This window comes from Eschrichtius robustus, chromosome 18 (genome assembly GCF_028021215.1).
Source record: "Eschrichtius robustus isolate mEscRob2 chromosome 18, mEscRob2.pri, whole genome shotgun sequence".
Taxonomy (NCBI): domain Eukaryota; kingdom Metazoa; phylum Chordata; class Mammalia; order Artiodactyla; family Eschrichtiidae; genus Eschrichtius; species Eschrichtius robustus.
Window position 1 is genome coordinate 9,476,999 of NC_090841.1, and position 24,570 is coordinate 9,501,568.

Below are 24,570 nucleotides of genomic sequence, written 5' to 3' on the forward strand. Positions count from 1 at the left end.
ATACATGTATCCCCATATCTCCTCCCTCTTGCATCTCCCTCCCACCCTCCCTATACCACCCCTCTAGATAGTCACAACGCACCAAGCTGATCTCCCTGTGCTATGCAGCTGCTTTCCACTAGCTATCTATTTTACATTTGGTAGTGACTACAGATTTCTTAATCTCCAAATCTCTCTCTCTGTAGCTCTTACCTCCCTCCTAAATTCCAGATTCATATAAACAACAGCATACATGACGCCTCCATTTGGATGGAGTTTCAAATATTTCAAAGTTAATGTTGAAAACAGAAGCCTTCTCCCATCTCACTATATAGCCCCACCAAAAAAGGACAGCTAAGTTTACTGAATACCTGTTACAGGTAGTAACCTAAGTGCTTAATATGTAACAGCTGCTTTAGTCCTCACATCACCACCACCAAGAGACAGTTACTATTATTGTCCCCATTTTACAGAAGAGTAATTGAGAGAGAGGGCATAAGTAACTTGCCCACAATCATACATCTCCTAAGTACCACACCGAGGATTTGAAGTTAGGTAATTTGAGTCCAGAATATGTTCCTGCTATACCTCTCAGTTCCATCCAACCCAGAGCTCAAAGAAATCTAAAAGTCATCATTTATTTAACCATCACCCACTTCTAATCCTGTTCATTACATTTTCAAACACTATCTGGAATTCATATATTTCTCTCTATCTCCATGGCCACCCACTCTTTTCCAAGCCATCATTTTGCTCGTGCATTCATTAACCTCCTAACTGGTCTCCTTCCTTCCACTCTACCTGGTATTCTCTCATAGCAGTAAGTTTTTTATAGAAAGAATCTGTTGTCAGTGCCTTGTTTAAACCCTTTCATGGGCTGCCATATGCTTGACCTGAGACCTGCCTTCTCCAGCCTATGCCTGACTTGAGCCTCAGGGGATCTTGTTCCTCAAACATACCAAGTACATGTCCCAGCCCACCCCAGGGTCTTTGCTCTTGCTGTTCTGTTGGATCAAATTCATCTTCCTTTCTCCCAGCTCCCCCTCATCCGGCAGGTCTCAATTCTCACGTCACCTCTCTTCAACAACTCTTTATAAAAGAGTCAGTCTATTATAGCCCCGTTTCCTTCATTGCACTTAACACATCTGAATCTGAGAAAAAAATCTAAGTAAATCTAAAGCCGTGGAGAATGTACTAGTCTACCTAGGTTCAAATTCTGGCTTTACCCTGTAACCTCCCTGTGGCTCCCTCTCCTCATCTATTAAAAAGGAGTATAATAAGACTGCCGTGATGAGTAACATCAATGCCTGGCATATACTAAGTACTATTTATGCATTTGCTATAATGATTAAGTATACTTGAAGGCAAGGACCTTGCTCCTGATTGTCTCTATATTCCTAGCACTTAGAACACCCAGTTTACAAAAGTTTGTCAAATGAATGACTGTTCCTCTTCATTGTTCCGTTCATATTAGTGATAGGATCTACCATTTTCCCAATGTTTTAGTGATGTTTTTACCCTGGGATCACCAATTAATGTGTCTTCATGGTCTATTTTACATGCATTTATTTTATTCTATTCACATCGACAATTGTCATACCACCTACAAAAAGTACAAAAGCCTAAACCATTTTCCAATACCAGGTCAGAGCCAAGGTGCAAAAGAGGAACTATACAGTAAATTACAAGAAGAGTTCAGGTGTCCCGTATGAAGCATGCTGCCTGTCACATGATGCATTTAAAGCTGTAAATATTGCCACAGGAGAATCTCTTGTCTTTGCAGCGGCCACACAGCTCCTGTCGATGAGGCCTCCTTAGATCGATGTGTCTTTTCTTTTGAAGACAGGAACAACGAGACTTTGAACAGGTCTTTTGAAAAGAAGCAACAGTTTGGGGACTAAATGATCAAATTAGTTCTTCAAATGTAGCCTTCAAACGAAAATACTTCTCCCCACCACCCCATCCCCGATATCTTTTTCCTCCTTTGAACCCTATGAGAAGTCCAAGACCTAGTTGTACAAAAACACTCACAGCCCACTAAATGTCATGCATTTTTCAAAATGAATGATCAAAGACGATATTTAAGAGAACATTGATGAGCCAGTCCAGAAGATACAAGAGAAAAGGTTTAAAAGAGCTTTGTAGAGTCTCTTCATTATGCAGGTTTCTACATTTGTAGCCAGGTGGGAGTGAGCAGTGGGTATTAAGTGATTTGATTACCTAGACTGGAACATTTAAAAAATACTAGAGCAGTGATTCTCAACCAGTAGTATTTTACCTACCAGCAGACATCTGGCAATATCTGGAGAGATTTTTGGTTGTCACAACTGGAGGGAGGGGTGCTCTAGAGGAAGCTACATGTTTTCCTTCCAGTCATGCCTAATCTCTGCTGGAATTTGAAGTGTTTTTAACCATTATCCTATTCTGTCTTCCGATAAATAAAAATCACACCCCATGGAGACTGGTATACTACCCTGGTCCACCTTCCCAACCCTGCTAATCTTTGAAAATTTATAATCACTGCTCTATTTTCTGCATATGTCCATAGCCAAAAAGAATAAGTCAAGCTTTACCTTTTATACTGTGAAAATAGGCATTTTTATTTTCCAAATGAGTGTCTCAGATATGATTTATCAAATGTTGTACTGCAATTACATCTTCCACTCTCCTGTTGATGAGTATGCATCCTTAAGAAAATTCTAACAGCAATACTCACATGTTGTTTACTCTAGGTACTGCTCCAAGCACTTTATATAAATTCACTTAATCCTCATATCACCTTTATAATGAAGAAAAGGCTTAATTCAAAACAAATTTTTTTAGTTAAAAAAAAAAATCAGGATTTAGTCTAAAGGTAGGTTTCTGGTTTTAGTAATGGTGGATTAGGTAGTTTTGACCAAATCTCCTACTTAGGACAACAAGAAAAGCTGAGCAGAGAAGATAATAATTAAAAACAAGAACTACTTGAAGGCACTGGAGAGTTACCAAAGTATCAGAGGAGGAAGCCCAGAAATAGAGATGAGCCTGACATTTGGGACTATTTTCTCTCTAAAGGCAATTCTGTAAGAGGTGAAAGACTCTATTTGCCCCTACTTTTTCATTTTTTTCAGTATTTCAGGAAGCTGAAAATGAGTTTAACAAGTTGATGAGGCTGAGGGATAATCTTAAATATGTCAAAATAGGAGAGACCTGGTAAACAATTCAGGTTTTGTGCTGGGACCCTGAAGGGCCCTGAAAGGCTACACCCTAAGAATAAGAATGAACCAAAAATTGACCAGCCTTCAACTGCTGAAGCCCAGTTTCAAAACAGCTCAACCCTGATTGGAAAATAGTAATCTGAAATTGCTAGTGTTCCCATCTGCCCAACAGAAGCAAGTCTTCTGTGAAAAACAATACTATCCTAGGCCTTGAATTATTATTATTATTATCACTATAATTTTTCATATACAATATATAGCACTCAGAAGTAACCAGGTATATAAGGAGACAGAACAACATACTCGAAAACCAAGGAATGTGAAGAGGATAGCAACAGAACCACAGAGGATTAAATTAATGGAGTTTTCTGGTACAGATTTTAAGAAAATGATGTTTAATATGTTCAAAGAGATGAGACTGATATTTCCAACAGAGAACTGGACGTCCCTTAAAAAGACATAAAAATTCTAGTACTGAAAAACACAGTAACTGAAATCTATAACTGAATAGGTAGGTTTGACAGCAGATTGGAAAGAGCAGAAGGAAAAATTAGAGAAATGGAAGATAGTTTAGTAGGTGCTAACCAAACTGAAGCAGAGAGAGACAAAAGCATAGGAAAAACAGAAAAGAGCATAAAAGAGATAAGGGATATGGTAAAAGGTCTAATATGAGTAATTAGAAGAAAGAGAGAATGGAGGTAGAAGTAATATTTTAAAGATAATGGCTGATAATTTTCCAAGAGTGATAAAAGTCTTCAAGCTACAGATTCAAGAAACACTATGAATTGTAAGCAGGATAAATACAAAGAAACTACAATTGGGTATAAATTGTAAAATTTATTTTCTGTAAATTTCTCTCTGCTGAAAACCAAAGCAGAGAGAAATATCTTAAAAGCAAACAGACTTAAGAAGGTGAGAAAAAGTGAGATATATTACTTCAAAGGAGCTGCAATAAGACCAATAGCCAACTCTACAGAAACAATGAAGGTCAGATCCTTAAGGGGCAGAAAGAATCTACTGCCAATCTACAAATTTTACACTCAGCAAAAATATCCTTTAAAAAAGCTATCTAGACAAAATGTGTCACCTTCAGACCTGCATTACAGGAAATATTAAAATGTGTTCTTCAGGTAAAAGGAAAGTGGTCCCAGATACAAAAAGGACCTGAGAGCAGCAGAAAGGGTAAATATGTAGCTAAAGCTAAATTAATTATGACTATAACAAATAACGTCTTTTAAAGTTTAAAATTAACATACAACAATAGCAGCAAAGAAGTTTGGATGAAGTGATAAGGAGTTAGTGTGACCTAAGGTCACTGCATTGTCAAGGAGAGGTGAGACTGACTTATCAACGTCTACATAAGTTGTTAAAGAATCATGCTGTAAGATGAACATTAAAGAATGAATAACTGCCAAGATATTGGATATCCATCCAAGATAATGGGGGGGGGGATATAAAAAAATCAATTCAAGTGAACACAAGAAAAAGGAGTATAATAGTAAGAAAATATATTTAAATCCAAAGTAATTATAGTAAACAGACTAAATGAGAATATCAGACTAGAAAATCTAAAGATAAATCATTTATAAACGATTAGACTAGTTTTTAAGTTATTTATTTCTTGGTAGTATAAAAATGTTTTTAAGTAAGTGAAAGATTTAGGTTAAAAAAAAATTCTTGATTATGAAAATCAACTATGTCACACTTTTCTGAAAAGCTTCAAGAGATGTCTCCTGCAACCTGTTTTAGGTAAGAGCTCATCGAATTCTGTGACATCCTAGACTTTGGGGACACCATGGAATCTGATCTCAATTCTAATACTATCTGTCCAACCTTGGGCAAGTTATTTTCTTATTGAACTTTAGCTTTCTGGTCTGTATCATAGGAATAACATCTACCTCAAAGGTTAGATTACAGAAGATAATGAAAAGCACTTGGCCTCAAGTTTGGCACATAGTAAAAGCTTAATAAAGGTTACCTGTTAAATTATTACATGCAAACTATACACAGGGTGTTTGAGGAAAAACACACCACATACATAAACACACCACATAAGGCAACTTAAGAGTAAACCTTCCCCTTCCCCCCCAAAAAAACCTAGAATTAATGCTTTTTCTAAAATATTATAAAAATTCAAACATACAGAAAACCTAACACTCCTGTACAGATATCTAAGTCTATCAAATCCTAACATTTTGCCACAGAAGCTTCATGCTTAAGAATGAAAACATTATAGATACGATGGAAATATTCTATTTGCTTACCTGGCACTGGATTGCTTCTACTCGATAAGGGTTAAAACTCTTTTGGCATTTGCAACAGAGTTGTTTGAAATAAACCTAAAGAGAAATTTGTCTTTTATACAAGTTTATATTTACTCTAGGCTCCCAGATCCTAAGTAATCCATTCCTTCACCTTGCAGCTTGCTTTTGCCCAACCTCTATGCTGAAGTCTTAAACTCTTCTAGTGCTATCAGTCATTTTTTCTTATTCTTTGAACCTCATTTTCCTTACCTGTAAAATTGAGACAATACCACTTCCTTTTTCTATAATTCTGACAACTACCCAATAATGTACACAAAGTACCACAGTAAAAGTCTTCAGTGAGAAGTAGCTATTATAACTTTATTCATTGTGCAGGCAGAACCTTTGACCTGCTCCTTTTGTCCTGGTCTATTTGCCCCTACTTTTTCATTTTTTTCAGTATTTCTCAATTTGAAATTTAAATTACTTATAGTTACCCACCAACACACATGGTTTCCAGGCTTTGTGCATCTTCTTGTGCACTTTCTCTCCCTTCCTCTCTTGGTGAACTCCTATTTATAAACCCTTAAAATCCTGCTTGGACATCAAGATGCCTTCCCTCTGACAGGGTTAATCGTCCCCCTCCTGTATCATTTCTGTACCACTTCCATGCCACAGGTGCCAATGCATATACCACCAAATATCATTTTGTCTGCATCACTCCTATCAATAAATTTCTCCAGGATGAGTTCTATGTCTTGTTCTTTGTTTCCTAGTGTCACCAGCGTTTGAATTAAACCCACTGTTTCTTTTTTGGCAAGAGAAGGAAAGTAATTTTAGTTTAGTTTAAAAATCTATCCACCTCCAGGGTCTAGTAAATGGCTAGGGTTAAAAAAAAAAAACAAGTTTTCATTCAGGTCGTAGCATGCCTCCTTACCCTCTCCCTCTACAGTCCTTAAGCAGGAAAAGCAGTATCTAAAATGCAACAGCACAGGGGCCTCAAACTCAAATGCTCGTAGAGGTGAATGAGAGACACCAGATGTAGACTGTTGTGAAATAAAGGCCACATGCCCAGTGAAAGGAGACAGAAGCTGCTCAAGTCCAGCCTACTGCTCTCAAACTGAGAGTGTTTAATGACCAGAGTCTGATGGTTCAGGAAAATCCGGAAATGCAAAATGTGTAAACTTTCCCAACCTAAATATGTTGACAACTAATTCAAATTAAGGCGGGGAGCCTAAATAAGTAAGGCTCTCAAGGTTAACCTTTACAATAAATTATTTCTCTCATTGCCCCACCTTGTGGACAGGCAGTGGAAATTTTCTAGAGCTAAGGCCCGAACCTGTTACAATATACCAACTAAAAAATGATTATAGCAAGTCCCAATGTATACAAGAGCAAGAGTTCATTTAAATAACCGGACATTTTGTCCAGTGCAACTACCAAACCAAATATAACACCAGGGTATGGTTCAGGAGCTCAGGAGCTCTTGTGGACAGCCCAATTCAGTTCAACCCAAACATTTACTGAACACCTGTTATGTGCCTGGCACGGAGGCTGCCAAGATGACCGAGACAGCATTCTGGTCATGCTCCATTAGGAAACATGTTCTTCCTCCGTGAAGCACCTGTGTCCGCCCATGCTCTCCCTTGTCCCACTCACTTTTACTTACCTTATTAGTTCCAGAAATGCACCACACATAAGCACTCTCCCATCTCGTCTTACAATCTTTACAGTGAAAATAGCCATATTTTGGTTCTAAAAACTGCAAATAAGGAGGAAAAGTCCTTTACTATCTTGGGGTGGTGGGGAGGGGGGGGTGCGGATAAAAAGCCAGATCCTTCTATCCTTGTGGCTTTGTATACGAAACAACAAGACGCCTCCTTAATCTCATCCATAGCTATTCTCAAGGTCACTACGTGAACTCGGCTCTCAAGGATTGATTACTCTGGGACGCTTCTAGCTGCTCTCATGCTTTTCCAATCTATTTTCCCCAAGGCCATTGGCACCACCTGCACAAAACGAAGATCTGATCACAGATTTCACAAACCTGAAACCCTTCTTTGTCTCCTCATTTCCAATAGCTATGGTTCCCAAACTTTGGGTTTTCATAGGCTTAAAGTTGGCACCCCATTTTACCAAAAAAGTTAAACACACACACATACACATAGGACATGTAAAATACATGTTTGCGAGAGAAGATTCTGCTCTCGTTGCGCCAGAAATGGAAAAAAGGAAAGAGAGGGCTGAGACGAGGGAAGAGAAAGCTCACCTGGAAGTTGGGCTTCCGGAGCGGCTCGCTGGCGTCTCCCTGAGCTTGCTTGCTCTTCCTTTCCCGAGGACTTGAGGCATCTTCCTCCCCCAGCTCCTCCTGTTGCCGGAGTTCCTCCCGCTGGTCCTCTTCCGACCTTGGTGTTGGTGGTGGCAGCGGCGGCTGGCTGGCCTCGGGAGGACCCGAAAGCGCCTTCCTCTCCTCGTCTTCCCCATCCTTCCGCAGCCGCACCAGGCCCCTGCGGCCCATCACTGGCGAATAGACTCCCCAGGCTGACAGGGGCGCTTTGTGCCCCGTGCTGCCCCAGGGGGAGCGGCTATGCAAGGTGCGAGGCCCCAGTGAGCATTGCACGGACTTGTCCACCCGGGGGCTCACCTGCACGCCCACCTCCTTGGTGTCGGCCTTGCACAGACGCAGGCTCAGGCTGGGGTTCATCTGGGAGAGAATGGCCTTAAGCTGGGCCCTCCTGTAAGGGTCCACGCAGTAGTCGGAGGCGTTGGAGGGCACCAGCAGCCCCGGCCTGGCCAGGAAAGCGGGGGGACCGTTGTTGTGCCTCCAGTCGGGCTGTTTGTGCTCAGAGAGTCCAGGCTGGCCCAAAGGCAGCGTGTTCCCATAGCCCGGGTACGAGCTGTAGGGAACACGGACCAAGCGCTCCATCCGGCCGCGGCCGCCGTGCGCCCAGGCGCAGCGCAATATTCTGGGGCAGTTTGTTTGTGTCCTTGTTTTGCCTTCCACCTTCATCCGCCCCCTCTTTCTCCAGATCAAGTTGGTTCAGGTTCTTCCCGAGCTTCTCCATTTATTTCTGATTCTGATGGGTGCTGCTTCCTATTACCCTAATTGGAGGAGGGAACGCGATCTCCCTACCTACGGAGGTCTAATTGCCACCTCATCCCTAATTGCTTTTTTCTGTCTTTTCAATTCACTGCTCCTGAATCTTTTTTCAAAGCTGTTTTTCATTTACCTTCTTATTCACACACATGTTTTAATTAGCAATTCATTAATTCACTATTCCCACAGTGACTTACCATTTTAGAGACCCTGTTTTAAAAGATACTGTACATCCAATATGAGCAGTAAATTACTTGAGCTGCCGCACTACAAGAGTGAGTATAAGGAAGAAAGTATATTATGGCAGAGCTAATGAATGTAAAAAACCTGGTACTACAGGAGCAAGGAGCATAAAGTTATGGGCAGAGCGTGGGGGGTGGGGGGGGCGAGGAACGGTGTATATAGTGAAAAAATATATTTCAGAGGGTTGTATGACATACCTACAGTTCTCATTAGTCCACTCTAGTGGGCCCACCCCCCCAAAAAAGGTGAAAAGCAGCAAATTGTTCAGATTTAGAGGTTAAATGCAGACAATCACAGGATAGTTAAGTATCTGAAGTTACACAGACTTGAACTGAAACCTAGGCCTTGTTTATCATGCAACTTACTTAACTAGATGATTCAGATTCCCCATCTGACAATACTAACCAATTTATAGGATTATTGTAAGATTAAACGTGATATTGTTTATAAAGCAAAGCAGAATAACTCATAGATGTTCATTAAGTGTTAGCTGTTATTGGGTAAGGATCCCAGGCCCGTGTTTCTTTGCTATTTAGACATAGATGATCATAAGCTTTGGTATCTATCTGTATTGGTAAGGCTTCCTACTACAGCAAAGGATTATGATCAAACTAAAATGACACCTCAGGTACCAAGTAGAGGCCACTCTTTCTCAAATCCGTGGTTGCTTCCACTGTTTACTGCTCAAGAGCCTTGGGAAAGCAGCAAGGCCCATGAGCCCCTCTCACCTCCAGAATCCAGCTGAAGGCTTTCTAGGTATTACAATAAACCTGAATTAAGCCTTGTGCTAGGCATATCACAGACCCTGTGAATGATGAGACTGCTGTCTTCCAAGGCAGTTTGGAGGGGAAGTCAGGCACAAAACAGGTGTTTGGTACCCTAGGAATGTCAGGGATACTACGGAAGCCTGCAGAGGGAAGTGCCTAACACTTCAGGAGACCTGAGGTGGGTTTCACAATTTTTCAAGCAGGGAAACAGGCTCAGAGGTTTTGAAATCCTGCTGCCTAAGAGCAACACGCGGACTAGAAGCAATGTCCTCTGGCTTCAAATCTCAGCCTCTTCCACTCTTTAGGGAGCACTCAGCCGGGAAGGGAGTTATCCACAGCCACGGACCACTCTGGGGTTTTCTAACGTCTGCCCACTTTGGGGGACGCCCGCTCTTAGGACAAAACAGAGACTTTTCACAGACCCCAGGCCGCATTCGAGGGCGACCACCCAAACGTGACATGGAGCGGAGAGAAGGGGGAGGAGGTGGCGAGTATACATAGGGCGTGGTGCCTCCAAGCAGCGCGGCCTAGTAGTCTGAAGGCTCAGGAGAAGAGAATGGGCACCTCAGCTCCGTCTTTAGCGGCTCGGAACTGACTGTCAGGCAGCCGAACAAGTATTCGCCTTGTCCACAACTGGAGGCGGCGGCGACCCGACCCGAGTCTGACTTCCGGGTGGCGCGCGCGCGCTGCGTGTAGCGTCATGGCGTCATCGCGTGACGTATCCCGTGAGCGGGCTTTTGGAGCGAGAGTCTGAAACCCGCTGGGTGGAGGTGGGGCTGCTACGGCTCCGCGCCCTGGGAGTCGTCTGGTGCGGTGGGTCGCGGCGAAAAGGAGCCTGCGGGGTCAGATTTCTGATCTGAGTGCCGGCGCGCGTTTTGTCAGCCTACTCTGGACAAAAACAGCTGCACCTCTGAAGGCGGTAAGTGTTGGCAGGGGTGGAGACGGGCGGCGGGGAGCGCCTCCGGTGCCAGGGTGGGAGCCGGGCCTCGGGCCCTCGCTGGTCCCTGCCCGCCCCGCACCGACGGGGAGAAGGGACCCGCTCCTGGGGGCTGGAGGGTCGAGCCCCGCCCCTTCCCGGGGACTCCATTGCCCAGCTTTGGGCGCCGCTTGTCCCAGACGTCGAAAGCTAAAGTTTCCTTAATTGGAATCACAATGAAGTTACTTTCACGGAATATTGCTATTTTGGAAAATGTCTTAGAGCCTGTGGCCCACTGTATCTGCCTCACTTAGTCCCCGGGTAACTGCTGTGTTAACTAAGATTTACTGATTGGGAATTGCCGAACGGTGTTGATCTAATAGCCCTCGCTAACTGCGCAGCCACTAGCCACACGTGACTAGTTAATTTAATAAAGAGTAAATAATATTAAAAATTCTGTTGTTGAGTCAGACTTGCCACATTTCAAATGCTGAATGTAGCCAGTGGCTGCTCTATTGGACGGCACAGATATACAATGCTCTCTTCATCGCTGTGAGTTCGATTCTTGTCCCCGAATGGGACCGAGGTAAATAAACAGTGTAACTTTAGGCAGGTTTACCCGCTTCCGCTTTTACCTCAGAGTCACTTAAAAAGGACTGCATTCCTGTGAAGTGTATTTTGGTGTTCTCTTTTGCAGACTCCGTTACCAAACGTTGGAATAATATTGTAGATAAAAATGCCGATTGGATGCAAAGAGAGGCCAACGTTTTTTGAAATTTTTAAGACGCTATGCAACAAAGCAGGTATTGACAGATTTTATATAAATTGATTGTTTACACTGAGAAAAATGTTTTCAGAAAAATATGTAATTATGCATGCTTGCTGAAAAGAATTCAGTACTTCATGTTTTTGTTTACACTATAAACTATGATTTATGGAGTCATAAATCAGGAAAATAATCATTTACAGTTAAACAAATGATAAGTATAGAACCTGTAGTGGATAAAGAGACTGACCCCTTGATTAGCAGAATTGTTTTTAAAGCAGAGAACTTCTAGCAAATCAGAAGCACTGGTAACGTTATAGCAGAAGTTGTCAAACTTTTTGGTCTCAGTTCTCCTTACACTCTTAAAATGATTGAGGACCAAGAGCGTTTGTTTATGTAGGTTGCCACATTAGAAATTAAAACTAAGAAAAAAAATTATTAATTTAATTAATAAAAATAAACCCATTGCATATTAACGTGAGTAATATGTTTATGAAAAATAACTATTTTACAAGAAAAATGTGAGAAGAGTGACATTATTTTAAAATTTTGCAGTTCTCTTTACTATCTGGCTCAATAGAAGACAGCTGGATTCTCATACTCATTTCTGAATTTAATCTGTTACAATATGTTGTTTTGGTAGAAGTACATGAAGAAAACCCAACCTCACACAGCAATGTAATTAGAAAAAGAAGTATTTTAATAGTCTTCACTTAAGTGTGGGTATTTTTCTTTGGTACTACTCCAAAACTTAAGACAGGTGGTAGTTTCTTAAAAGTTGCAATGTGGAATCTGAAACCATGTAATGAATTTTTCATACTCTTGTTACATTAAATTCAATTAGTCTTTCTTGTACTTTGAATAAATCTTTTATCCATGTTGTAACATCATGCGTGGATTATTTGAAAAATATTAATGATACTCCATATATTGACACATTGCATTAGACATTAAAAAATCACATTGGGGGACTTCCCTGGTGGTGCAGTGGTTAAGAATCCGCCTGGCAATGCAGGGGACATGGGTTTGAGCCCTGGTCCCGGAAGATCCCACATGCCGCAGAGTAACTAAGCCCGTGTGTCACAACTACTGAGCCTGTGCTCTAGAGCCCACGACCCACAACTACTGAGCCCGTGAGCCACAACTACTGAAGCCCATGCGCCTAGAGCCCGGGCTCCGCAACAAGAGAAGCCACTGCAATGAGAAGCCCTTGCACCGTAACGAAGAGTAGCCCCTGCTCGCCGCAACTAGAGAAAGCCCACGTGCAACAACGAAGACCCAACGCAGCCAAAAGATAAATAAATAAAATAAAATAAATAAAAATCACATTGGTTACCTCACTGATCTCATCAGAAAAGTCTTTTAAGATTGGGAAGACCTCAAGCTCACGGAGGCTGATAGAGTTTTTAATAAAATTCTAATTCTCATTTGAAAGCTCACATGTTATCATTGGCAACAAACTGTTGTTTTCCCTGCAGTAACAGACAGGCTCACTTCATTCATTTTCGAGAAAATGTCTACCAAATCACCCAACTCAGAATAACTTAGTCAGTCGTTCTTTCTCGTGAAAATGGCTTTCCATGAAAAGTGCTAATTCAGCTCACAACTCATCACATGAGTGCTTTTTCTAAACAACTCTTGAGCTTAAATATGCAGAAATGCTTTATGAATGCTTCCATTTTTGTCACAGAGAATATTAAAAAGATGTGCTCAAGGGTTAGGCTTTAATAAAACTAACTTTTGCTGCCTCGTTAAGGACACTTTAAGTTAAACTTGCTTTTTGTTTTTGTGGCCGCACCGCACGGCATGTGGGATCTTAGTTCCCCGACCAGGGATGGAACCCGTGCCCCCGCATTGGGAGCATGGAGTTTTAACCACTGGACCGCCAGGGAAGTCCCGCTTTTTTGTTTTTGTTTTTGTTTTTTTATAAGTGCATGGTGACGAAGAATACAGTGATTCCTAGTACAGTTTGTGACCACTGCCTTGACTCAGGCAAAGCTGTCATCAGTTTTACCCACCAGTGGTGTAAATGTCAATGTTGGGAAAAAGGCAAATGATGGCTAATATTATTATGAAAATAGTTTTGACCTTATGGACCTCTGGAAATGGTCTTAGTGACCTTCGCCTCAAGTGGTCCACAGACCACACTTTGAGAACCACTACTTTAAGGATAGATCACAGGAGAAATTTTGTGTTTCTCTTTAACAGAGAATCTATTCCATTTGATTTGTGAGTCTCCATGTCTCTTGTACCTATAGATTTATCACAGCTACTTATGTAGTATTGATAATTACTTGAATTGTATCTGTGGAATGCATTCTTACTATGGATGATTTTTGTTTCTGAGTCGTGAATATGAAAGAAAACTTTAGAAGAGCTAATATAGCTAATAATCTCCTTGTAACTTTTGTAAACTTCTGTTATACCTTACTACAGATTCATAAGAGAACAGATTAATGATCCTGTTTAATTAGTATTCCTTAAAAATAATCCACAGTCAAAATCTCAAGCAATTATAATCTTTACTGTCTCATGGATTTCATTGTGTCACTGATTAAAACCCAGATGGGATTTTAATTTTTCTTACAGATTTAGGACCAATAAGCCTTAATTGGTTTGAAGAACTTTCTTCAGAAGCTCCACCCTATAATTCTGACCCTTCGGAAGAATCAGAATATAAAATCAGCAGTTATGAAACAAACCCATTTAAAACACCACAGAGGAAACCTTATCATCAGTTGGCTTCAACTCCAATAATATTCAAAGAGCGAGGTCTAACTCTGCCACTGTACCAATCTCCTTTAAAAGAATTAGATAAATTCAGATTAGATTCAGGTAAGTAATGTGATGTGGTTGACTAGAAAAAACATGAATAGTAATTCAGACAAACCTGTGTTAAAAATCCCAGCTCTGTTGTTACCTATGTCATGTTGGTCAGATCAACCTCTCTGGCCACACTTTCCCCACCTGAAAAGTGGAAATGTGAAAATACTACCTAGGTTTGGTTAAATAAAATAATGTAGGTCCTTGATAAATGTTTCTTTTCCTCCTTCCTTTGATTAATATATCCTGCCCACTGAGATTTGCTAAATTATGTCATTCCTATACAAAAAAACCTAGGGCTTGTTTTGATGTTAAACTAAACTGTATTTCTGCAGTCTATCACAGAGGACAGAGATTCTTTTTAACAATTGCTATAAATGTCTTTTGATTTGGTAACACTTTCTCTGGCCTGTGTGCCAGATGTTTGCAGTTTATCATGTAATAAGATTATATATTCATTTAAATATTTATTACCTGCTTGATTTAAGTAACATACGCTTCCTTTCTTTGGAGTATTACTCTCTAGTAAGAGGAATTAACAGTACACGGATTAAGTACAGTTTAGGGTTGAATGTGGTACATGCCAAAAGAAAAGTACAAAAAGTATAATGAGAGTTAAGAAGAAAGAAAGCATAAATAATATTGAGGGCAATTAGGGAATATTCAATTGAATTAAACCTTGAAGAATAGATGAGATTCAGAAATTTGAAGATGGAGTAGAGTGAGCGTGTTCTAGGCAGAGGGAAAGCCATGAGGAAGAATATGTAGTTTGTGAAGTTAATAGCAAGTAATTCAGACTGTTTGGAGTGTTGTGTGTTTGAAAGGGACCAATAAACAGCCTAAGGCTAAAAAAAGCAGATTAGAGGCAGGCATTGAATGCCAGGCTAAAGAAACTGAATTTATTTGATAGGTTGTTGAGCAGAGAAGTCACATGCAAATTTAATCATGCTACTTCCTGCTTCAAACCTTTGATTACCTCCCTTTGTCCTCATGATAAAATCCAGACTCCTTAATATGATTTACAAGGTCCTTTATAATCTGTTCTCTCATTAACTCTTGCCTCATCTTGCCATAATTCCCCTCCCACCCACCCTCAATTTACCATTCATTTGTACTGAATTTCTTTCTGAAACCACCATGCTCTGTGGCTCTTAACACACTGTTACCTCTGCCCAGTACTTACTTACTTCTTATGCTTTGTCTAGCTAACTGACACTCATCTTTCAGATCTTGACTTATCTCTCTGCTTCTGGGAAGTATTCCCTCTTGCACTCATTTAGCTTCCAGTGAAGGAGACTTACATAAGCAATTATCCTCTGATGAGTGCTATGAAATAGGAAACTCATGGTATTAGAAAATGCACATGTAAAAGGGGATGTAGGTAATGAGCAAAGATTTTCTTAAATGTTATTGGATACCTAATGGCATACGTAGTGAGTATTCAGTAAGTATTTGTAGAATAAATGACTATTTATTTTGCTTAGAAAGCCTAAAAATCTGGCAGCAGTCTTTGGAGATGTGTTTTTCAAAACGTGAGGCATGGACCATTAGACTCCTGAAGTGCTGATTGAAAAGGAAGATTCCAGGCACTTTTCTGAATCTCTTAAATTAGAATCTCTGGGAATGGTGGTCATGAATGTACATTTTAAACTAATTGGGTGATTCTTATAGGAAGAGAAGACTGCAGGCAGGGAGATCAGTTAGGAGACACATAGTGGTCCAGGTGACGGGAGCAGGTGCCTGAATTAGAGTAATGGTAGTGAAAGCGGATATAGAAGGTAGAAACTACAGGACCCTGCGATAGCCTAGATATGGAAAATTCAAAAGAAAGGATCAAATCGCAGGTGTAGGGCATGACTAAGAAAGTAGTGGTGACATTCGTAGAAATTGTAAGCACTGGGGGAAAAGCAGGTTTGAGAGGGAAAAGGTTTGAAAGGATGAAAAAAAAGTAGGTTGAGGTTTGGATTGCAGTTTGAGAAAGTATTGGGGTGTGAAGGTGGAGATGTCCTGAGAGCTTTTGGGAATACAAGACTGAAACTAAAGAAAGAATACAGGTGGGAGAGAAAGATATAGGAATCAACTATCTGTTTGGAAAGTGAGGAAGTCATCAGATACGGTGAGAAAATTGATTATGATGAGGCCTAGGATAGAACCTTAGGGAATATTTAACAAATGAAACGTAGAAGAGAACACAGAAAAGGGAATCATCCATTCAACAAATATTCCATGCTTGCTTTTTGCCTGGCAGCTTGCTTGGCATTAAGGATACAAACATGAATAAGATGGCTTTTGACCTCTGGAACTCAGTTATGTAAGGGAGAAAATATATAAATATACTGGTTGGTATATGTTATAATAGGAGCATGTACAAAGTACAATGTTATAGTAAAGGTAACAGCCATCTGTCTTAGTTGGTCAGGAAAAGCTCTGTAAACCAGTTTATACTGAATCTACTGAATCTTGAAAGACATACCTAGAGTTGGTGGTTTATTGTCTAATTGTAACCTGCTGGGATTGGTCTTTCTATAACCAAGCAAGGATAGGAATGAATTAATAAGGTCACTGTGGACTCACGGCAGAGGAGTTAACTTTTTTAAGGTTGCATAAATAATTCTGTTGACTGTAGTATCTTGAGACCTTTTGCTTTTAAGTTTACTTTAAATTGAGTATTGAAATGTAAGAGTAGGACTTAAACTGTTTTTAAACGTACTTAGTTCAGTTCTAACATCTAATATATTATTTTTAAATTATCCATTAAATTCCATGAGGCAGTGTGCTATTTCTCCTCAGCAGTCTTTCCTCTTGCATAAGATCCCATGAGTTTATCTTAACCATCATTCGTCTTATTTATGAGATCCTCAAGTTATTTGGAAAATATTTATTGGGGTATGAACTTCATTTTGCCTGGTTCATTTATTTATTTACTTTTCATTTCTTACAGTTTCTATTCTTTTGCACTTCTTTTTATTGCTGAGCCAATATCAATACTTTATTATTAACTAAAGTCCTGTGTTTACACTAGGGTTCATTCTTTGTACAGTTCTGTGGATTTTGGCAAACATGTAATGTCATGTACCCACCATTACAGCATCATACAGAATAGTTTCATTGCCCTGAAAATCCCGTGTGCTCCACCTATTCACCCTTCCTTCCTTCACCCTAAACCCCTGGCAACCACTGATCTTTTTACTGTCTATAGTTTTGTCTTTTCCAGAATGTCATATAGTTGCTTCTTTCACTTAGCAATGTAAGGTTCCTCCCTGTCTTTTCATGGCTTGATACCTCATTTCTTTTTATCACTGAATAATGCTCTTTTATATGGATGTACCAGTTTATCCATTTACCTATTGAAGGACACCTTGGTTGCTTCCAAGTTTCAGCAATTATGAGTATAGCTGCTATAAACATTCATATGCAGGATTTTGTGTGCACCTGAGTTTTCAGTTCATTTGGGTAAACAGCTAGGAGTACAATTGCTGGATCTCATCGTAGAAGTATGTTTAGTTTTGTAAGAAACTGCGAACTGTCTTCCTGAGTGGCTGTCCCATTTTGCACTCCCGTCCACAGTGAAGGAGAGCTTCTCTTGCTCCACATCCTTATCATCATCCTTGTCTGTATTTTAGATTTTAATCGAAATACACGTGTGTAGTGGTATCTCATTGTTTGCCTTTTTTTTTAAGTCCGTGTTTTTGTTTGTTCTGATTAGGATCTTTGTTTTAAGAAAGATCCTTAATCTTTCTTAAAACAAAGAAAAGGGAAAAGGTGAAATTTCAAAATAGGTTTAGTTACTTTTCAGTATCTTTAACTAAAAGTCTTTTAGAGAAGGAGATTGGATATCTTGTTGAAGAAGGGTTTGCAATTTACATGTACATTTGGCTTATGTGTATTGCCTGTTTCTTGAGAAAGGAGAATATAACACAATGTTTGAGTAGGCTGCTACAAATAGTTTTCAGCTTGGTCTTTGCTTTGTTTCACTAATACTAATGCAGCTTATTTTCCCCAAAGCTTCTCTAAGTTAGAGATTATAGGAACAACTAAAGCGATTATTTTTATTTTTTTATTATTAATTTTTATTGAGTATAGTTGCTTTACAATGTTGTGTTAGTTTCCTGCTATAAAGCAATTATTTTTAAAAGCAATTTTTTAAGAGTAATAGTAAGCGCCTCAAGTGCCACATTTGTGATATAGAAAATAGGAATGTTGAAAAACTATAAATTGGATTTCATAGAGCCACATATAGTTTTAGAAACATTATTGCCTTAGAAAGTAGATGTGTTCAATAAGAACAGACACAAGTATTATGTGTCACTGTCTACAACCCACTTTTGTTATCATTGCTAATTCATTCAGCCAGTATTTGTGGACTGTCTATAATGTATCAGGCATTATTGTAGCTTCTAAGGATACAGTGATAAATAAAACAAGTTCTCTACTTCAAGGAGCACACAGTCTAATAGGGGAAACAGGAACAGTGTATGATAAACTACTCTGTGGGGAACACATCGGAGGGGCAGTCAGTCTCACCTTAGGGACCAGTAAAGATTTCTGGAGGAGGAACTTTCAAAATGGAAACCTGAAAGAGAATCTAGGTCAAGAGAAATAAAAAGGGTAGAAAGAAACAGTTTGTACAAAGGCCTAGAGTGAAAGAGAACATCCTTGCAGAATATGCACGTGGATGGACATGGCTAAAAAGTAGATTGTGAAAGAATGTCATCGTAAAAATTAAATCAGATTGTGAAAGGCCTTGTTACTAGGGAGTTTTGTTATGGAGTTTGAACTCAATCTTGAAAACAAGATCTTGAGAGGTTTTCAGCAGAAGAGTGATATGGTCAGGTTTTTTACTTTGATAGGTTTTCAGTAAATGTCTTTTCCTTTACTCTCACCTGTCAAGATACCATAGTACTGTGTGTAACTTAATGACAAGTCATGCCACATTTATTTTGTATTCCACTTGTGCACATTTCAAACAGTTTTCCCTACTATACTGTGAACTCCTTGTGGTTAAAGCTCTGTCTTGAATTGTATTACTCAAACTGTCTTGGGCTTGTTGTATGCGTCACATGGTTGTTGAATGGGGGCAGACATCCTTTGAGACATCCCTTTTTGAGAGGAGTGAGCAAACTGAGAAACCAGTTCAGACTGAATTCCCCATATGTTCTCTTCCCAATATAGATGAGGCTTTTTGTTTTCAAATACTTCCAGAGAATAAAAATTCACAGTCTAGAACATACACATACTCACTGAATTATTGCACTGTTTCAGGAAAGGACATTGCCAGTGGTAAACATAAAAGTTGTTGCACAACGAAGGCAAAAATGAATCAAGTAAATGATGTTACCAGCCCACCTCCAAATTCTTCTCTTAGTGAAAGGTATGATGAAGTCATTATATTAAAATATTTAAATGAAACGTTTTCCTACATGTGATGTTTGTTATATACAGATGCATGTAATTTTCATGGTAATATTTTGCTGTAGAGCCTGGTAGAGGATCTTCTATTTTAAAATAATTTCCTTTTAGATTGAGTCCTTTAATACAATAATTTTTACATTAGAAACATTTACTTTGTTTTTCTTATAACATTGAATTCACTATTTTCCTGTGTATCCATGGAATTTTTAAGTAACAAAAATATTATTGATGAAAAGCAATGCCTTTGAAATATCCTGTTTAAAATAATTTGTGTACTTTGAATCTTTGGAGAGAATATGATGCTATTATAGAGTCACTTTATATCATTTTAAAATTCAAAATATACAATTCCTAACATCTAAAATTTGTGAGTACTTTATACATTACTTTCAATGGGGATTTTAAACATAAGTTAGTGGTTACTTAATTCTTCATGAGATATTTACTTTTTAAAAAGTAATCTAAAAATATTACAAACTAGTATAATTCTAATAATTGATATGACTGAGAGTCCTTTTTTTAATAAGATTAGTGTTTTGTTTCTCTTTGCTATTTTTGTTCTCTTTTGAAATAATCTGAGGGATTTGTTTTGTTTTGTTTTAGTCCTGTTGTTCTACGATGTACACATGTAACACCACAAAGAGAAAAGTCAGGTATGATTAAAAACAAGGCTTTTTATTTTTCAAATACTCTAAATTTTAATAAAAATAAAGCTTAGTAATTTTGTCCCTTGTTTTATCCCCAGTGATATGTGGAAATTTATTTCATACACCAAAGCTCATGAAGGTAAATATTCTGCCTAGTTTATTTTTACTATGTAGTAATTGAGAATTTGACAGCAGTGTCATAAGTTTGCCCTGAGATTTACAGGTCTGTACTTGAGATTGACTCACGTAGGCATTCAGTAAATGAAAAATGAAAAAAATAAGTGAATGAAAATATATTCTTAATCATCAGTGCACTTCTGTGAAATAAACTATTTTCTTTATTTTCAGGGTCAGACACCAAAACGTATTTCCGAAAGTTTAGGAGCCGAGGTGGATCCTGATATGTCTTGGTCAAGTTCTTTGGCCACACCACCAACACTTAGTTCTACTGTGCTCATAGGTAATCCTAGCAAATATGTATTATATAAGATGATGTTGATAAATTATCATCTGTAATGCTTCTGTCCAAAAAAAAATATGAAAAGATGATTAGATAGTAATCAGATTAGATAATACTGTTTTTGATAGGTGTGTTGGTAGTTCAGAATAATTTTATTCTATTTAGTGTAGATTGAAATAAATCTCAAGTGCATTAAATGGTATTTTAGAGGAATCAAATTAATTTATACACAAACCAGGATTTTTTTTTATTCTAGGAAAAATACATTCCATGTTGATTCCTCTTTAGCTGGGCATTTAATTTTCTTCTTTTCTTGCTGAGATGAAATAATATAGGTAAAAGCATGTTGAAAAGTAAGAAGTGTTTAACATATGATATGCCTTTCAACTATATTGTTGTCTAAAAAAATACTAAAGTCTACAAGCTTTTGCTTTTAAGTCATGACCTCACAGCTTCGTCTGATTTTCCAAGCCTTTGTGGACAGTATTACCTTCAAGTATTACCTTGTGGACACTATTACCTTCAAGTCAGGATCAGCAAACCATAGTTTCTTACCACTTTATCAGTGGTACTAAGGAATTGTGAGCACAGCTTATCCACTGTGTTGATTGACCTTTCTAATTACTATACTTCGATCAATTAATTTTGTTTCAAATGTGTCATTTAATCCAATAGTGCATGTTTCTTTTGATGTCTGACCAAAAAATACATAAGTTTTACATGAACTTTAATGTACGACATATGATACAGTATAGGTAAATTGAACTTTTTATCTTTTTACAGTCAGAGATGAAGAAGCATCTGCAACTGTATTTCCTAATGATAGTACTGCTGTAAGTAAATATGACAAATTGATTATGCTGTTGCAATTGCATAATTTCAGAATGCCTTGAAAAATTATTTATCTTGCATTTTTCATTCTCTAATTTATGATTTATCTAAGCCTTTGAGGAAGTCTCTAAACCTGTTTCTATATGTGATTTTCTTTGACTTACTATGAAACTTTGCTGTCTCTCTGTTTAAGAATAAGTTGAATATACTATAGTGAGAGTTTTTATACTAGTGATTTTAAAACATAACTTTTGCAGATTTCGAAAAACTATTCTTCTAACCATGATGAAAGTCTGAAGAAAAATATTACGTTTATCCCTTCTGGGCCAGACAGTGAAAACAAAAATCAAACAGAAGCTAAAACTCATGGTAAGTCCTTCTGTTTAATTGAACTACTGTTTTCAACTGACATCATTGAAATATTGCTCCTCTTTTCTTGAAGAGAAAACACATTGCTTCTCCTTTCATGATTACTGAAAGTATTGAGAATAGAAACTAACTTGATTGAGATGAAAATGTTTAAACATCATACTAGGACAATACTATTCAAAGATGCTGTTGTGACACAAAAACAAAAGAAAACCCATAACTCAAAACTCACAGAGATGCAGATTAAGACTTAATGATTAACTAAATGTGAAAACCTTATTTTCTAATTAGAAAGTAAGTATGGTTGCAGATATACCTAAAGTTACCTAATCAGGTCATTGGAATATTGCATATTCTTAGTATTTGTGTATATCTGTATAAATGTGTAGGATTGGATATCTGTGTGTGTGTGTATGTATGTATAAAATCAGATTTTATTGCCAGTTGTAGGGCCACAAAATTTGGAACTTCTAGTTTGATAAATCTTAGAATATTAAATTGTGTATATATAGTAAAATTGAGTGAGTTTCAATTGTGTAGAGCTGGTAAAGAAAGGTTATTAGGGATTGAGTATGAATAAAAGGCTTTGAGTACAGTGGAATCAGTCTTGACCAGAAGAACAGGGCAAGGTTGATGCCTCCCTACCCAAAAAATATCTAGCACTCAGGATAACCCTTTAAATGCTAAATTATGTGTTATTCAGTGTATACTATTTCTATGAAAAAGGTTTGAGAGTAGTATAAATTATATGGTTGTGTTATAAAACATTATTAATAATGCTTCTGCTTTATATTTTAACAGGATTGGAGAAAATGGTAGAGGATTCATTTGGTAAAGTAAATAGCTGCAAAGACCATTTTGAAAAGTCAATGCCAAATGTCCTAGAAGATGAAGTATGTGAAGCAGTTGCAGATATCTCTGAAGAAGATAGTTTTCCAGTATGTGTTTCTAAGTATAAAACAAGAAATCTACAAAAAATAAAAACTGGCAAGACTAGGAAAAATATTTTCAATGAAACAAAAACCGATGAATATGAAGAAGCTAAAATACAAATGACAGAAAATAAACATTCATTTGTATCTGAAATGGAGCCAAATGACAGTGATCCATTAGATTCAAATGTAATAAATCAGAAGCCCCCTGGGAATGGAACTGACAAAATTTACAGGGAAATTGTACCATCTTCAGCCTCTGAATGGTCTCAGCTAACCCTCTCGGGTCTAAATGGAACCCAGATGGGGAAAACATCCCTACTGCATATTTCTTCTTGTGACCAAAATAATTCAGAAGAAGACGTCATAGGTACAGAGAAAGAATGTACCAACTTCATTACTTTAGAAAATTCTTTGCTGCACATTTCAAGCATATCAAAAACAGTGAAGATATTAAATGAGGAAACAGTGGTAAAAAAGAGAGATAAAGGGCAGTGTCTTGAGTCTCGTGAAGATTCCACTGTTTTGGGAAAGCAAGCACTATCTGATTCTTCTCTAGTAGCTTCTCCACTTCTGGGTATCAAGAAGTCTGTATTCAGGATAAGAGAGTCACCTGAAAAGACTTTCAGAGCAGATTTCTCAAGTAATATGACTGATGCAAACTTTAAAAAAGAACCAGAAGCCTCTAAAAGTGGATCGGAAGTACAAACCGTTTGCTCACAGAAAGAGGATTCTTTACATACAAGTTCAGTTGATAATGGCAGCTGGCCAGCCACTACCAAACATACTTCTGTAGCTTTGAAGAACGCAGGTTTAATATCCAGTTTGAAAAAGAAAACAAAAAAGTTCATTTATGCCATTTGTGATGAAACATCTTATCAAGGACTGAAAATGCAGAAAGACCAAGAATCAGAACTAACTAACTCTTCAGTCCAATTTGAAGCAAAGCCTTTGGAAGCACCACATACATTTACAAATGTTGATTCAGGTACCTCTGTGTGTGTGTGTGTGAATAGTGTGTCTAGTTTTATGGATGGTGACAAGTTTCTTATTTGAATATGTGAATCTCTTTCTTCAACCTTTTTAAAAAACATACTTCCTGCTTTCATTCTGTAGTTTTTTCTTCTGTAGTGTTTTGGGCTTTTTTTAAATCTGTATTTTATATTCAGTATCAAGCATTGTTGTTTAGGCCTTTGATTACCAATTTTCAGAATCATTTCATTCAAACTTGTTGGATTAATTTGCATAGTATATATATAATCATAACTCTTGAGACAGAGCATGTGATTCATAAACATCAAGAGCTTGGCTACTTAATTCCTGCTTTAATTTTCAGTATTTATTATATGCAAGTTGGACAATTCTATAAATATGTTGTGCTATTTAATATGTATTTTCTTTAAAGCATGTAAAAAATAGAAAAAAGCTAACTGCCAGCTAAGTTTAATGTAAGGCAGTCATAAAATAGTGACTTTTTTGTTGTTATTACATAGTTTTCTTCAATATTTAGAGATTGCTTAGAGTTATTACTATATCTCTGGGTGTCAGGAGTGTGCACAATGAAACTCATTTTTTATTTGAGCAACAGTTTATTTACCAGTAACTATACTGTATGTTAAAAAGGTGATTTTATCTCCCTGTGCGAAGATTTGAGTGGGTGGTAGTATCTCAGTGAACAATAGGTTTGGTGGAACTGGAGTAGAGAACAGTTTGAGATTTAGGTTAATTTCCAGAGAAAAATGTTTGATACTGTATATATCACAGATAAAACCAATGAAACAACTAATATGTAGTACTGGTTAGTGATTAAATGAAATGAGATTAGTAATTTTGACTTGTTAGTAGGAAATTCAGAGGGTCAATAAAATTAACGAAACAGAGCAGTTTA

The 24,570-nt window shown here is 38.0% G+C and overlaps 2 protein-coding genes across 6 annotated transcripts in view; one reads left to right on the top strand and one right to left on the bottom strand.

Moving 5' to 3' along the window:
* Positions 1 to 1,704: 1,704 nt before the first annotated feature.
* On the bottom strand, positions 1,705 to 8,458 carry ZAR1L (zygote arrest 1 like). The gene is made up of 4 exons (XM_068526818.1): positions 7,689 to 8,458; positions 7,089 to 7,181; positions 5,441 to 5,515; positions 1,705 to 1,848 (listed from the first exon to the last, which is right to left on the bottom strand). Exons 1-4 carry the CDS (start codon positions 8,427 to 8,429, stop codon positions 1,705 to 1,707), a joined length of 1,053 nt encoding a protein of 350 aa, XP_068382919.1. The 5' UTR covers positions 8,430 to 8,458.
* Positions 8,459 to 10,293: 1,835 nt separating this feature from the next.
* Positions 10,294 to 24,570, top strand: part of BRCA2 (BRCA2 DNA repair associated) — a 53,389-nt gene continuing 39,112 nt past the window's right edge. For all 5 annotated transcript variants that reach the window (XM_068526972.1, XM_068526974.1, XM_068526973.1 and 2 more), the window contains exons 1-10: positions 10,294 to 10,445; positions 11,140 to 11,245; positions 13,798 to 14,043; positions 19,294 to 19,402; positions 20,047 to 20,096; positions 20,189 to 20,229; positions 20,439 to 20,550; positions 21,334 to 21,383; positions 21,639 to 21,750; positions 22,552 to 23,670. In XM_068526972.1, coding sequence (XP_068383073.1) covers positions 11,179 to 11,245; positions 13,798 to 14,043; positions 19,294 to 19,402; positions 20,047 to 20,096; positions 20,189 to 20,229; positions 20,439 to 20,550; positions 21,334 to 21,383; positions 21,639 to 21,750; positions 22,552 to 23,670 — 1,906 coding nt within the window. In that variant the 5' untranslated portion in view covers positions 10,294 to 10,445; positions 11,140 to 11,178. The remainder of the gene's footprint in view (positions 10,446 to 11,139; positions 11,246 to 13,797; positions 14,044 to 19,293; positions 19,403 to 20,046; positions 20,097 to 20,188; positions 20,230 to 20,438; positions 20,551 to 21,333; positions 21,384 to 21,638; positions 21,751 to 22,551; positions 23,671 to 24,570) is intronic.